Source organism: Lepidochelys olivacea, assembly GCF_965140295.1.
Source record: "Lepidochelys olivacea isolate rLepOli2 genome assembly, chromosome: 20".
Classification (NCBI taxonomy): Eukaryota; Metazoa; Chordata; order Testudines; family Cheloniidae; genus Lepidochelys; species Lepidochelys olivacea.
Window position 1 is genome coordinate 18,323,771 of NC_140430.1, and position 13,107 is coordinate 18,336,877.

At 60.8% G+C, this 13,107-nt stretch overlaps 1 protein-coding gene across 1 annotated transcript; it reads right to left on the bottom strand.

Moving 5' to 3' along the window:
• Positions 1-50: 50 nt before the first annotated feature.
• On the bottom strand, positions 51-12,553 carry CRB3 (crumbs cell polarity complex component 3). Its single transcript, XM_084610529.1, has 5 exons — positions 12,497-12,553; positions 7,396-7,653; positions 4,077-4,123; positions 3,443-3,583; positions 51-1,536 (listed from the first exon to the last, which is right to left on the bottom strand). The coding sequence occupies exons 2-5, from the start codon at positions 7,502-7,504 to the stop codon at positions 1,501-1,503; spliced, it is 333 nt and encodes a 110-aa protein (XP_084466655.1). The 5' UTR covers positions 7,505-7,653; positions 12,497-12,553; the 3' UTR covers positions 51-1,500.
• Positions 12,554-13,107: the final 554 nt, after the last annotated feature.

Below are 13,107 nucleotides of genomic sequence, written 5' to 3' on the forward strand. Positions count from 1 at the left end.
TCCCCAGGGCCCGGAGAGCTGCACCAGGGGCCCCATGCTGAGCTGCACCAGGGCTCCCCAGGGCCCGGAGAGCTGCACCAGGGGCCCCATGCTGAGCTGCACCAGGGCTCCCCAGGGGCCGGAGAGCTGCACCAGGGGCCCCCCCAGCCTGAGCTCTGGGCAGAGCTGCATCAGGGGCCCCATGCTGATCTGCACCAGGGCTCCCCAGGGGCCGGAGAGCTGCATCAGGGGCCCCATGCTGAGCTGCATCAAGGCTCCCCAGGGGCCGGAGAGCTGCAGCAGGGCCCCCCACCCCAGCCTGAGCTATGGGCAGAGCTGCCCAAAAGCTGCACTGCCCCACTCAGCCCTGCGTGGCTGAGGACAATGGGGAGACGCGGCCCTGCCCAAAGCCGGCAGGGGGGGCTCTCAATAAATGCTTCTGGAGGAACCGCCCAGTGGTTGCTGTTCAATGGGGTGGGGCTGAACGCTCCCCCTAGCCAGCCTCAGGCTGCCTCCCCCTTCCCGGCCGTGGGGCGCCACGGTCAAGAGCAGCTGCTGCCGCCCTCCTTTGGCGGACCGGATCCCGCCCCCTGCAAAAAATGAGTCACTCAGCAAGGGGTGGGGGGGGAGGCATGGTCCCCATTTTTTTAATGGATCCCCAAATTATTTTACAAAAAAAATAAAAGTTGTATTTGCACAGAGGAGGGAAAACACCCCGTGGTATAAACCCAGCTTAAACAGCTGCCACCGCAGCACCCCGTGGGGCAGGTAACCCTGCCTACCGCTCCTCCGGGGCTCTGTAGGACTGGCTTCCACAGCTAGGGAAACTGAGGCACAAGAGGCAACATGACTCGTCCAAGATCAGCCAGCGGGTCTGAGGCAGAGCCATCCTGGCATGACCAGCCTCCTTTCGAGCTGGGGGGGTCAATTAAATTGCTGCATATTTGTGTGCAGAGAAGGGGTAAGATTAGCAACTTGGGGCACCTAAACCCCCTGGGTCTGAGGCCCAGCTCCTCAAAGGGTTGGAGGTGCCTAAATCCTACATGGCTCCCAGCCCTGCTGGAGGTGTGTCAGCTGAAGAAGAGGTTTGAGGGCTGGTGGTGGGGAACGAGCTGCACTGGGGGGGACGGGGGACCTCCTCCCTGAGCTGTGAGCAGAGCTGCACTGGGGGGGACAACGACCCCTCCCTGAGCTGTGAGCGGAGCTGCACTGGGGGGGACGACGACCCCTCCCTGAGCTGTGAGCAGCTGGTCCCATAGCAGGGCTGGGGCCCTGACGCAGTTATTTGTATCATCACAAGGCCCAGGAACCCCAGTCAGCGACCAGCCCCCCCCTTGTACTGGGTGAACAGGGAGGTTGTAGTAAGAAGCGGCCACCGGCCCATGCAAAACTGGGCAGCGTGACCCTGCAGGGAGGGGACGACTAGGAACTGACCGATGGGTGGGCATGAGGCAGGGAGCTCCCAACTCCGGCACTTTCAAAGGGCAAGGGCCAAGCTCTGGTGACCTTTGCTCCTGGCTCTCACAGCTCGGTTAATTTCGGGTCTTCCCGGGAGGACTGAAAGGAGAGAAGAGGTGACTGAGCGGAGAACATGCAGCACCAGGTGACAGCTGTGGGAGCAGGGAAGCTTTCAGCCAGCCACTGAGCAAGGTTAGCGTGCCCCGGAGGCGCCAGGAGACAGAGCCAAGACACGGGGTACAGCGAGGAAGCACCGACCAGGGGCCGTAAAGATGATCCAAGCAGTTGGCTGCGGAGCTGGGTTCCCAGCAACCCCTGATGCTGGATGGCCCGCTGGGCAAACAGCTCCCCCGCATCTTCCTCCCTTGGAAGCCTGGGGAACTTGCTGCCACTTTATCAAAGTTCGTTAGAGTCAAGAGAAGCTGAGATGTTCATAGGACAACCCCCAGGTGGCATAAAGGCAAAGCCAGCGCCATGGGCCGGCCTATTTAAAACCTATGGATTGTGTGTGTTCCGCATAACTCAAATGGCCAAGGCACTGGTGGGAGAAAAGCTCTTGGAGTTAAAGATCCACCAACCCACAGGCCACGCCAGAGGCTCAGGAACCGTGGCTGGTACAAGTGACTAAGGGGGCGAAGAAATCAGCCCACACGCTGCTTCTACTGCAGCTCGGTATGGAAGCCTCAGGCAGGGGGATGATTGCTCCTGCTCCAGCCTTGCCGAGGAGGGGACACCTGGGTGCTGTGCCCTAGGCTGCCCCATGCAGGGAAATGACCTTGGCCCAGGTGCTGGCTGGGGGAGCAGCAATGGGGCGGGGTTGTGCTGTGGGACACTGCGGCTTGGGAGAAAAGCCACTGAACTTGCTGGGGGGTGGACGGGGGGGGGGGGGGTGCTGCACATGGGAAAAAGTCTCCCAGCAAGTCTTGGTTTAAAGGAGAGACAAAACACAGCCGCCCCAGAGGACAAAGAGACTGGACCGGTAAAGTGGGTGTAGTTTGGTCCCATCCCCCTAGACAGGACAGCAAAGGAGGCTGCCGAGTTGCTTTTTTAATTATTTTACGCCTCCCCCGCACTACAAGAAATGACCCCATCAGCGGCCCAGGTTTGAGTCCAGTACCTTCAGCCCCCCAGCCCAAGGAGCAGCTCCATCAGCTGACAGCAGCAGGAGGCTATTATCCTGTGCATTCACCAGCCACTACGGAGTGATGTGGTACCTTCCACATGCATCCAACAAGCCTGCAGGTTTTGTAACCATAAGAGCACCAGGGTGAGTGGGGGGATGGGGTGGGGGTGATAGATGGGGAAACAGAGGCACGACGGTTAAGGCCAAAACCTTCCCTGGAGGCTAGAGCAGGGGTTTAGAGCTTCCCCTTCCTTCGCTGCCAGGCCAGCCTTGCTTTCACCAGCCCAGGTGCCAACGTAGAGTCACTCCCCATCTGCCAACGTAGAGTCACTCCCCATCTGCAAGCTGAGGCTGGCTTGGTGAGCTGGGCAGCTTACACACAGCCTGCCCCAGAACAGACAGAGGTAGGGGAGGTCACAGGACAAGTGAGAGACACAGACGGGGCGGGAGGATCAAGTAATCCAACCAGGTGGAAAGAGGCACGAGGTTGAGCGCTCCGCCAATCTTCCAGCCCAGCAGCAGAGGCTCCCACCGCTTCTGCCACCGGGAGGCGATGTTGCGGAGCAGCAGCATGGCCAGCAGGCTCGCGGGCGAGCCGCCCCGTGTCCGCCCTGGCTGGGCGGCACCCTCCCGCCCGCAGCAGGGGGGCGCAGGTGGAAATCCTGCATCCAGCGACGAAGACGTCGGCTCCTTCCGGCCAGCAGAGAGCAAGGAGCCGCCCCCAGGTGTGCGGCCGGCTCTGGAACTGCAGTATCCAGTCGGGACAGAGTCTGCCAGTCCGGGGAGGGGGGGTGTGTGTGACCCCCCCCTCCCCCAGGGTCAGATCAGCCGCTCCTCGGGGGGCAGTTGGAGGTTAGTGTTCGTCACCACCCGAGCACCCACCTGCTCCTCGTTGCTGGGCCGGTAGGTGCCCTCCGTCTGCCGCCTCTCCCGCACCTTGAGCGCCCCGAAGATCACAAGTCCAATAAGCAGGAGACCCCCGACCAGGGAGGGGACAATGATGGCTGCCAGCCGCTCCGACTCCTGCCAAGAGGGAGGGGGCAGAGTGAGACAAAGAACCAGAATCATGCCCTGCCCAGCTCCCTGAGGGGGGCAGAGACGTGCCGGGGGGGAGGGGGGGTCTGTGTTAGCAATGGGAGTGGGAGGCTGATGCAGAGGAAAACACTCTTGCACAGAGGGGAGACTGCTGCATGGACAATGGAGCCGGGCATTCGACCAGGGGCAGGGTTGGAGCTGAGGATGGGGAGTGGGGGGGTTGACACCAGGAGCAAACCAGGAGTGTGGAGGTAAAGATGGGGGTTCCCCAGAGGACGTGGTAAGCAGAGGTGGGGAGCTAGGCCTCCTGGCCCCAGATCCCCACCTTCCCAAATTGGACCCCCCCCCCCCCCACACACACACACTGTGGAGTATCTCCAAGCTTCCAGCCCAGTTCCAATCAAGTCTCTCTCCCCAGTGCATGCTGGGATAAGCACCCCCCCCACACACACAGCTGATCCGCCCCCCCACGCCTACTTACCGTGAGCCCCGATGCGGGTGTGGGTGTCGCGGTGCTCCCATTCGTGACTTGATTTAAAAGAGGGATAAAGAGAACGGAGCTTAGCAGGTGAAGGGGTACGGCAAGGGGGTGCAATAGGAGGCTTTGATGATAGGAGGCGTCTGCTGGAGCCCACCCCCCCAGCGCTCGGAAAGCTCAACCATGGCACTGATGCTACTCAGCCACCAGCACCAACATGCAGCCACCTCTGGGGTGGCAGCTGGTGAGCCACTGCAGAGCAAGGCAACAGCTTAGGACAGGAAGTGAAGGAGATTCCCAGTTTCAAGTGCACCAGGGCAGGGGGAGGGTTATTTAAGGAAGCAGCAGCCTGGGGTCATCAAAGTGAGCTGTCACGTTCCCCCCTAAATTACCACCACCCCAATTCTTAGAAAAGTGCCATATGGAGTGACCTATAATGACCTCAATGGGACAGCGCCCCCTACTGAGCCCAGTCCCTGCTCCCTGTAACACAGCGCCTCCTAGTGCCACAGCGGGACATTGGAGTCAGCACTGACAGCGCCCCCTAGCCCACTCCCTGCAGCACAGCGCCCCCCCAGCACCGCCCCGGGGGGCTTCTGATTCTGCGGGCCCTTCACCAAGCAGAGAGTATCACTTCCAGCAGAGACCGCGGTTTGCCCGAAGGTCTCCGCCAGCCCGACACCAGCCTGGCCCAACGCTGTCCCCCAAGAGCTCAGGTCAGCAAGAGAAACCCATCAACCACCCGCCCACTCAGCCACCTGGGGACCTGGGAGGGTATTCCCCGCCCAGCAGGGGGCAGCAGTGCACACAAGCCAGCCCCTATATTCATCCAACCCAGCCCCCCACCACTCTAACCACTAGACCCCCACACACGCAGCCCTCCCAGAGCTGGGGACAGAACCCCGGTGTCCTGACTCCCAGCCCACCCTGCCCTAACCACCCATCCCCAGGGGACAGAACCCAGAAGCCCCAAGTCCCAGCTCTAACCACTAGACCTACTCCCAGCCCAACGTAGAGGACACAACTCGACCGCACCCCTGGGCTCATCCCCGCAGTCCCAGCTCCGCTTCCCCCATGCGCCATCCAGCCTCCCAGGGCCCGGGACTCTGCCTCCAGCCTGTAAGCAACCCGCTAGTCTCCGAGCCAGGCCAGCCGCTCCCTTCCCCTCCCCCATCATTATGCAGGTAGGGAACTACAACTCCCAGGGTGCCCCTGTCTGCCCTGCCCAGTCCCCAGCCTGGCCTTCAGCCCAGGCTCCCAGCTCCAGCGCCCTTGTGCATTGCAACCTAGAGAGCAGGTCAGGCCGGAACAGGCAGCTGGGAGGGGCTGGAGCCCTTCCCAGGACCAGGGTGCGACTCAGAGCACTGGGATCCAGCAGGAGGAGGGGCCCTGGACAGGACTGGCCCCGCACAAGGCTGGTCCCAAGTAACCCCCCCCCCCCCCGGCTTTGCTAGCAATGGCGGAGCTGCAGATAGAACCCAGGAGTCCTGGCTCCCAGCACCCCCCTTCTAAATCCCATCCCCCTCCCAGAGGTGGGAATAGAACCCAGGAGTCCTGGCTCCCAATCCCTTCTTGCTCTAACCACTCCCCTCCCAGGGCTGAGAATCCAGCAGCCCCTACTCCTAACCACCACCACCACCACCCCAAGCCCTAGATCCTACCAGAGTTAGGAATGGAACCCAGGAGTCCTGGCTCCCAGTCCCTGCCCCCACCCCGCTCTAACCACTAGCCCTTACTGTGCAGCCTGAGTCCTTGCTTGATAAGGAACTTGGACCCTCCCACACTTTGCCCAGAGCAGTAAATTACATGGTTGTTGGTGGTAGCGGTTTGGGGTTTTTTGGCGGGGGGGGACTGAAACTGTTTGTTTGGGGTCTTAAAACTCTTGTAGGTGACTCCACCTGTAAACAGACATACACATGGGGCGGGCAGGGTGCTCAGAGATCAGCCAGTCCCAGGGACTTTCCCCCCAACAGAGGTGACTCACCCACCCTGTTCCAGCCTCTCCCTCCCCCCACCCCCTCCAGGGTGTGGATCAACCCGTGTCAGGCTCCGAAACCCAGCGCCCGGACAACTGAAACCACACTGCCCCACCTCGCCCGCTCCCTGGGCTCTCTGCCAGGGCTGGCGCGGGGCCCGGGATCAAGCCGTAACGGAGAAGGGGCCTTCCACAAACACACCTGCGGTTTGCCCTGGAGTGGGGCAGCAGCAACGGCCCCGTGTGGGGGGGGGGATCTGGGGACTGAGAGCCACAGGATCTGCCCTGGGAAGCTGCCGGGGGGGATGGGGGGGGAGTGTATGCTGGCCACATTAAAAATCTAGTCCCCTGCTTCAGGCATCAACTCCATTATATGGATTACGGTATGGTGGGTGTCGTACATTATTTATTAGGTGTATTACGGTAGCACCTCAGCGCCCCGGTCCTGAAGCAGGACCTCACCCGGCGGGGTACTGTATGTTCCTTCTCCCGTGTCATAACTCCAGTGGAAGATGTTATGGAAGCAAGGAGGGGGGAACAAAAATAAAAAACAATCAAACCTGCCAATCCGGGCCTTGCATGTCAAAGGGTGACACCCCCTCTCCCAACCTCCCTACGATTCCATGCAGGGATCGTTCTTCCTACCACAGAAATGCAGCCACCTCTGGGGTAGAACAGGGCAGCTGGCTAATAGCCACGCAGCAGCGGTGTGCAGGGATCGCTCAGCCAATGCTGAAATGCAGCCACCTCTGGGGTGGGGCATGGCAGCCGATTAACTGTGCCCATCACCCACGTGCTGGGAAACACACACGAGGGTCAATGCCTTGTGTTTTGGTCCGACCCGGGCGATGCTGGGTTGACCCCGGCACTGCATCCGCAGCCCTGGTGACCAGAATCTAAAGCCACGAAGTCCCCCCGTCTGGCTGCCCAGACTAACAACAGCAGCAACTTTAGTCAAGCTAAGCTGCAGCCTCCTTCCATTATCCACTTTCTTGCAGTGTTTGGGGGCACCGCTGCCCTCTGCTGCATGGAATCAGAACTGCTTGGATGTGTGTCATAGGGCCTATACTGCCGATAGGGAGAGGGGATTCTCCTTCTGGTCGTGGGCCGTTGAAGCAGCAGGATAAGATCACGGTCCCTGCCACCACAATGGGGAAGGGGTGAGCATGGCGGGGGGGGGGGAAATCACTTGCTGAATCAGTGGTGGAGTTAAGAGAACTCCAGGCTGTTTAACCACTAGACCCCCACTCCCCACCCAAAGCTGTAGATAGAACCCAAGAGTCCTGGCTCCCAGCCCCCCTCCCACCCCGGTGTAGAAGCAGATGTACTTAACAACCCACCACCTACCTTGGCCCAGGGCCAGCTGTAACAGGGACTGCAGGGCCACGGCCAGGAGCAAGGGGTGACTGTAGCCCGCCATCGCTCCCCCAGGTGTCTGGGAGGGAGGGGAGGACATGGGGGGGTCACTCCCCCTCTCCCTGGAGGGATCACAATCCTGATAGTGCAACGGTAACACAGTCTCCTGCTTCCCAGGGTCCTCAGCCCGTTGGGGGGCCCTTGGAAATGGGGATGACAAGGAACTGGCAGCCCCCAGGGTTTCACCACCTGGGAAAGGGACAGAGAGAAAGGGGTCAGAGTCACTAGTAAACCCCCTGCCCCCTCAGTGACACCCTCCCCCAGCTCTGCATCCATTAGACCCCCAGACCACCCAGCCTACCCCTCCATCAGGTTGGCTCTTCCAGGCGCTCTACGATCCAACCACTTCCTTGGATTGGCATGAAATTTGCTGCCCGTCATGGGGGAGCGGGGTGGGGTCTGTGGTCCAAATTTGGGGTCGTTTGAGCAAGGGATTCTGGAGCTCCCCCCCCCCCCCCCCCCGGCATTTACAACCTCTTGTGGAGGTTGATTGGTTTGTTTCCGCGCGCACCTGAGCTCCCAGGGTGGCTGGGATCCTCCCCAGACTGAGCTCCGTTGCTCAGGGTTTCTCTCAGCCAGTTCCTGGTGCCCACAGCCCCTTTGGCAGGAGGCGGGGTTGTACTCAAGTCTCTAAAGGGTTAAGTTCGGACAGAGTGCCAGGAGCTAGAGTCCGAGAGAACGGAACTGGGCACGTGCAGAAATAATTCTAGGCTCTTATCCAGCCAGTCCCAAAGCGCTTTACATGGGAGGTCACAATCATTCCCCCCATGTTACAGATGGGGAAACTGAGGCACAGCAGAGCAGGGAAGTGACCTGCCCAGAGTCATCCAGCAGGCAGAGCTGGGCCTAGAACCCAGATGTCCCGAGTCCCAACCCAAGGCTCTGTCTGCTAGGCCACACTGCCTCCTCTAGCAAGCCTAGGCCTCAGCTGAAGCAGCCCTCAGCACCGTGCTAGGCAAGTGTGATGCTGCTCCTCGTGGGCCTGCCTCCGGGATAGAATCCAGCCCCAACGCAGCTGGAAGCAGAGACCTCACCATGTCAGCCTCGCAGACAGAGCCCTGGGCTCTATTCCCAGTTCTGACCCTCTGGGTGACCTTGGGCAAATCACTGCCCCACTCTGTGCCTCAGTTTCCCCATCTGTACAATAAGAGAAAACGAGACCGCCCTGTCTCCCAGCAGGGGCGGGGCGAGTCTGTTTAGACAAGCGCTTCGGGGGAAGGGACTGTCTCTTATCCTGCCTTTGTCCAGCACCTCGCCCGCTGGGGATCCCGCCTCATTCTCGGTCAGACCCCGCCGAGATAAAGTAGAGGACCGCGGACCCAGGCTGAGCTGCCCACCCAACGAGAGCGCACCCAGCTGCTGTCAAGGACCAGCTACCCGATTCCTCCATCTGCGGCAGCAGCTGGGCACTTGGCAGGCCGGACGTTCCCCTCTCTCCCACTGGCGGGATCTGCCTTTTTCAGTTTCCCCCCCACAATCAATCGGGGTGCTTAGAACGTTCCCAGAACCTGTGGCTCTCCAGAGCGATCATGTCACATGCACGGACAGCGAGTGGTGCGCCGGGTTTTGAATTGGTCGACCAATACGGGGGGGGGGGGGGGGGAAATCAGGAGGTTAAATCTATGAAAACTTGTGAAGACCCTGGATCGTAGCAAGACAGGGGGCCGTGCAAAGTATCTAGAAAGCCGCACATCCCACCCATTCGTGGCCAAGCTCCGGAGTCCAAAGGATCTACTCGGTGGCACTTCTGCATTGTCCACAAGGCAACGACTTTGCAATGCCCTGTCCGATCGCTTCCAAACTTCCAGGGATATTTCAGGGAAGCTCCCTGTTGATTTGGGGGATGATCAGAAAAACGGAAGAGGGGGGTGGGGAACAGGGGACACGTGGAACCCCCAACATCTGGTGGGTAGATCCCTGAGCTTAGATCAGGGCTGAATCGGCTCCAGATCAAAGAACCAGCTGAAGGCACAAAAAGAAAGTGTGAGAGATAATGGCGGGGAAGAAGGAACGGGGCACACAGAGCCCCTGGCAGGGGGTGGGGATAGGGGGCTGGGAGGAATGCGGGACCCTGAAATGGGGCACACAGAGCCCCTGGCAGGGGGGAGGAGGGAGGCACACAGTGAATGGGGAGGGAGGGAGGGAGGGTAGGAGCCTCCTTGGCGTGTGGAATGAAGTTTCCCAGCAGTTGGATCCATTCAATTCTAGTGATCCAGCCCTTTGGAGATGCAAATGTCTTCATCAGGAGGAGGATTTCAGGCCCTAGGCAGTTCCTGTCACCCAGGGCTCCCCAGATTAGGCAGGGCAAAGCTCGAAGGGGCAGGGTGGAGGGTAGCAAACCTGCCATGGCCCCTGCTCAGGGAGCCTTCTCCACAGAACAGACCCTTTCCCCATCCCTGCTGCTCTCAGCAGATCCCCATCCTAGCTCACATTTGAGCTGCTGCGGCACGCAAGCAACCAGGGTACCAAAGCACGGCGCAGACCTTGGCCAAATCCAACCTCACAGCGCCCCCGGGAGGAAGGTGAGTGTTACAGATGGGGAAACTGAAGCACTAAGCAGGGAAGGGACTTGCCCAAGTGAGAGGGAGGCAGAGTGCTGGGCCAGTGCACAGCCAGGAACAGAAACCAGAAGTCCACACAGCGAGTCACTAGCAGAACTGGGAATTGAACCCAGGAGTCCTGGCTGTCAGCTCTAAGCCAGAGAAGACACTATTTCCAGGCCTGGGAACCAGGAATCCTGGCTCTTGTCCCAGCCCTCCCTGCTCTACCCACTGCTCCATACTCCTTGTGGTTCCCATCCCAGGAAAAACCCAGCCCATTGACCCACCCCCACCTCATCATCCAATCACTCATGTGTTAATAAATGGTTCAACGAACCAAACCCATATTTCTTCCAGCTGCCACCAGAAATCCTGCTCTCCGGTATTTCAATAAGCCACAGGCCTCTCCATACACCCACAACAGCCATGTCAGCTCAACCAGTCCCGAGGTCTAGAGAGAACCTGGCAGGCAGGGTGCCCTAGTGGCTAGGGCTCCGGGCTGGGACCCAGGAGAGCCGAATTCCCTTTCCAGCATGGTCACGAACCTTGATCAACTCACTGTGCCTCAGTTTCCCCTCCCACCTATTTAGACTGCAAGCTCTTTAGGGCCGGGGGGCTGCCTCTTGCCAGGGGCTATTTATCAAGGGGGCTGGGTTAGAAGCCGCACACCCTTGCTTAGGGAACATGGTTTAGTGGCTAAGACACAGGCCCGTGAGTCAGACCCAGGATCCACTCCCAGTTCTGCCCAACTTCCTCAGCCAGTCACTCTCCCACTCTGTGCCTCAGTTTCCCCCGCTGCTCTGTGAAAACCCTTTGCTTTCCTTGTCTATTTCAATTCCCTGCCCCCACAGAGCTTACAAGAGACCGTGTCTCTGCCACACCCAACACACCAGGGCCCTGCTCGCCTTGGGGGGGGGGGGTGCCAGAGGAACCCAGATAATAAGGTAAAAATCCACCAGGCACAGAGCTCCCAGGGAGGAGCCCAGCCTGGTGCGAGCAGCCACCTCCTCCCAGCCAGGGGATGAACAGCTGTGGGCAGCTGTGCAGGTGAACATGGGGTACATGCCCCAGGCCTGTGGTAGCGGGCCACTCATTTGGGGCACGTCACGGCCCACCTTTCTATTGAGAGTCCGGGACGTGTGCAGAGAGGGAGGAAGGGCCTGTTGGGGACCTTGGTATGCAGCGGGGCAAGGGGGGCGCCTGGTATGGGGGAGGGGGAATAGGGGACCAAGGGACGGGGAAAAATGAGAGTGGGGAGACACAGAGCCACAGGCATGGGAGAGACTGCCACTGGGGAAGGGAGCAAAGAGCCACCCACACAGGGAGCAGGGGACCTTGCCATGGGGGGTCTGGGGGATGGCCTGAGGGGCACACAGAGCCCCTGGCATGAAGTGGGGGGCAGACAGCAAGGAGAGTCTGAAATAGAAGGGGCTGGGAGGGCACACAAAGGGAGTTGGGGGGGCATAAGCCACACCTGGAATGTGCCATGAGTTCAGCCCAGGACTTACACATGCCCCCCTGCCCCCCCCCCCAGTCATTCAGGCCCCAGCCAGACTCCTGCCCCCCTAAGCACGAGCCCAGGTCACAGACCACAGACGTTATTTCTGGCCCACAGCAGCAGAAGCCACCCCCCCCCCCCCGGGCAAATCTCCACCCCACCCACCCCCCGAAACCCCACAGCCAGGTGGCAAGCCACCTGGGGCTAGTGATGGCTCCCCCCCCAGCCCACTCCAGCTCCCCCCAATCAACGGCCCTGCCGGGTCCATCTCAGGGCAGGGAGGTGGTTTTAAAGAAACAGGGGTGCCCCTGGGTCCCCCCCTATACAGACTCCCTCTGTGGGTCCCAGCCCAGCCGGGCCTGGCTGGTCAATTTTTAACCCAGCTGATTAAGCGCTAACCCAGTGAAAGTCACCCAGAGCTCATTAACCCTGCTTCTGCCCAGAGCGACCCCCTCCCCAGCCCCCTCCAGCCAGGGCTACTCCCAGGATCGCGGTGGGGGGGGGGGCTCCCCCGAAGGAGGAAGCACCCGGAGAGATCAGGAAGCCCTGTCTCCAGCATGAATCAACTCCAGGCACCCGATCGCCCGGGGCCTCAGGCCTTTGCCCTGGGCTAGGGCAGGGACTGGCCTGGATCTCCGCTCCCCGGCCACGGTGGGCCTAGGCCGGGGTGTAGGTAACCCCAGACATAAGCCATAGCAGGGGGTATCTGCCCCCCCACCCCCGGATCTGGGGCATCAGAGAAGCCAGACCCAAGGCACAGGTGTGTGTGGGGAGAGGACCAGCCTCCAGCAGCCAAATCCCAAGGGGGGGGGGGCAGATGCCCACTTCCCTAGGTAGCAGCTCCCCGTCCTCCCCGGGGAGTCCCCTGGCTTTAAGTGGAAGGGGAGGGGGGAGTCCAGGCTCTCTTAAAGAGGCAGGGGGGGTTTCTTCGGCCCTGCCTGCTCCCTGGGTGGGGGCCGCCCCATAGAGCCACAAGCCCCTTCCCCGCACTCACCGGCCCGATCCCTCTGTCCGCTCCCTCCCCGGGCTGCGATCTGGCCAGCTCCGCCTTCCCTCTCGCTCATGTGACCCAGGGACAGGCAGGTGCCTCCCTCCTCCCGCACCTGAGCCAGGCAGGTCCCGCCCCCCCCCCGCTCACCTGGGCGGGGCTCACCCGAGCGGCGCTCCCAGGGCCCCAGCTGCATCAAGGGGTTCTCTCTGACCCTCCTGATGCAGGGGAACGAACCCGGGATGCCCCAGAGAGCTGGGGATCACCTGGGCCTATCTGTAGCCTAGGGGATCCTGCCTCCAAAGACCCGGCCCAAGGTAAGGGGAGATCTGCCAAGCCCACCTGAGCTCGGCTCGCAGGCAGCCACCCCCACACCTGCCTCCCACCTGGAGAGGATGGACCCTCGCCTTTCCACATGCACCTGCAGCCATAAGGTGCACAGACTCCGACTGAGATCAGGGCCCCCAGTGTGCCAGGGGCTGCACACACATAGAGTGAGAGAAAATCCCTACCCGGAAGAGCTCAGATGCTAAATATACAAACGGTGGGAGGGGAAACTGAGGCACGGAGCAGGGACGTGAGTTGCCCAAGGTCAATGGCGGAGCTGGGAGTCGAAT

Excerpts from the sequence above, each read along its gene's own strand:
- CRB3 (XM_084610529.1), bottom strand. The coding sequence starts at position 7,504 with ATGTCCTCCCCTCCCTCCCAGACACCTGGGGGAGCGATGGCGGGCTAC. Across the intron at positions 3,584-4,076 it reads CACCCGCATCGGGGCTCACG|GAGTCGGAGCGGCTGGCAGC; the intron begins GTAAGTAGGCGT and ends CCCTCTTGGCAG. Across the intron at positions 1,537-3,442 it reads GGCCCAGCAACGAGGAGCAG|TCCTCCCGGGAAGACCCGAA; the intron begins GTGGGTGCTCGG and ends CTCTCCTTTCAG.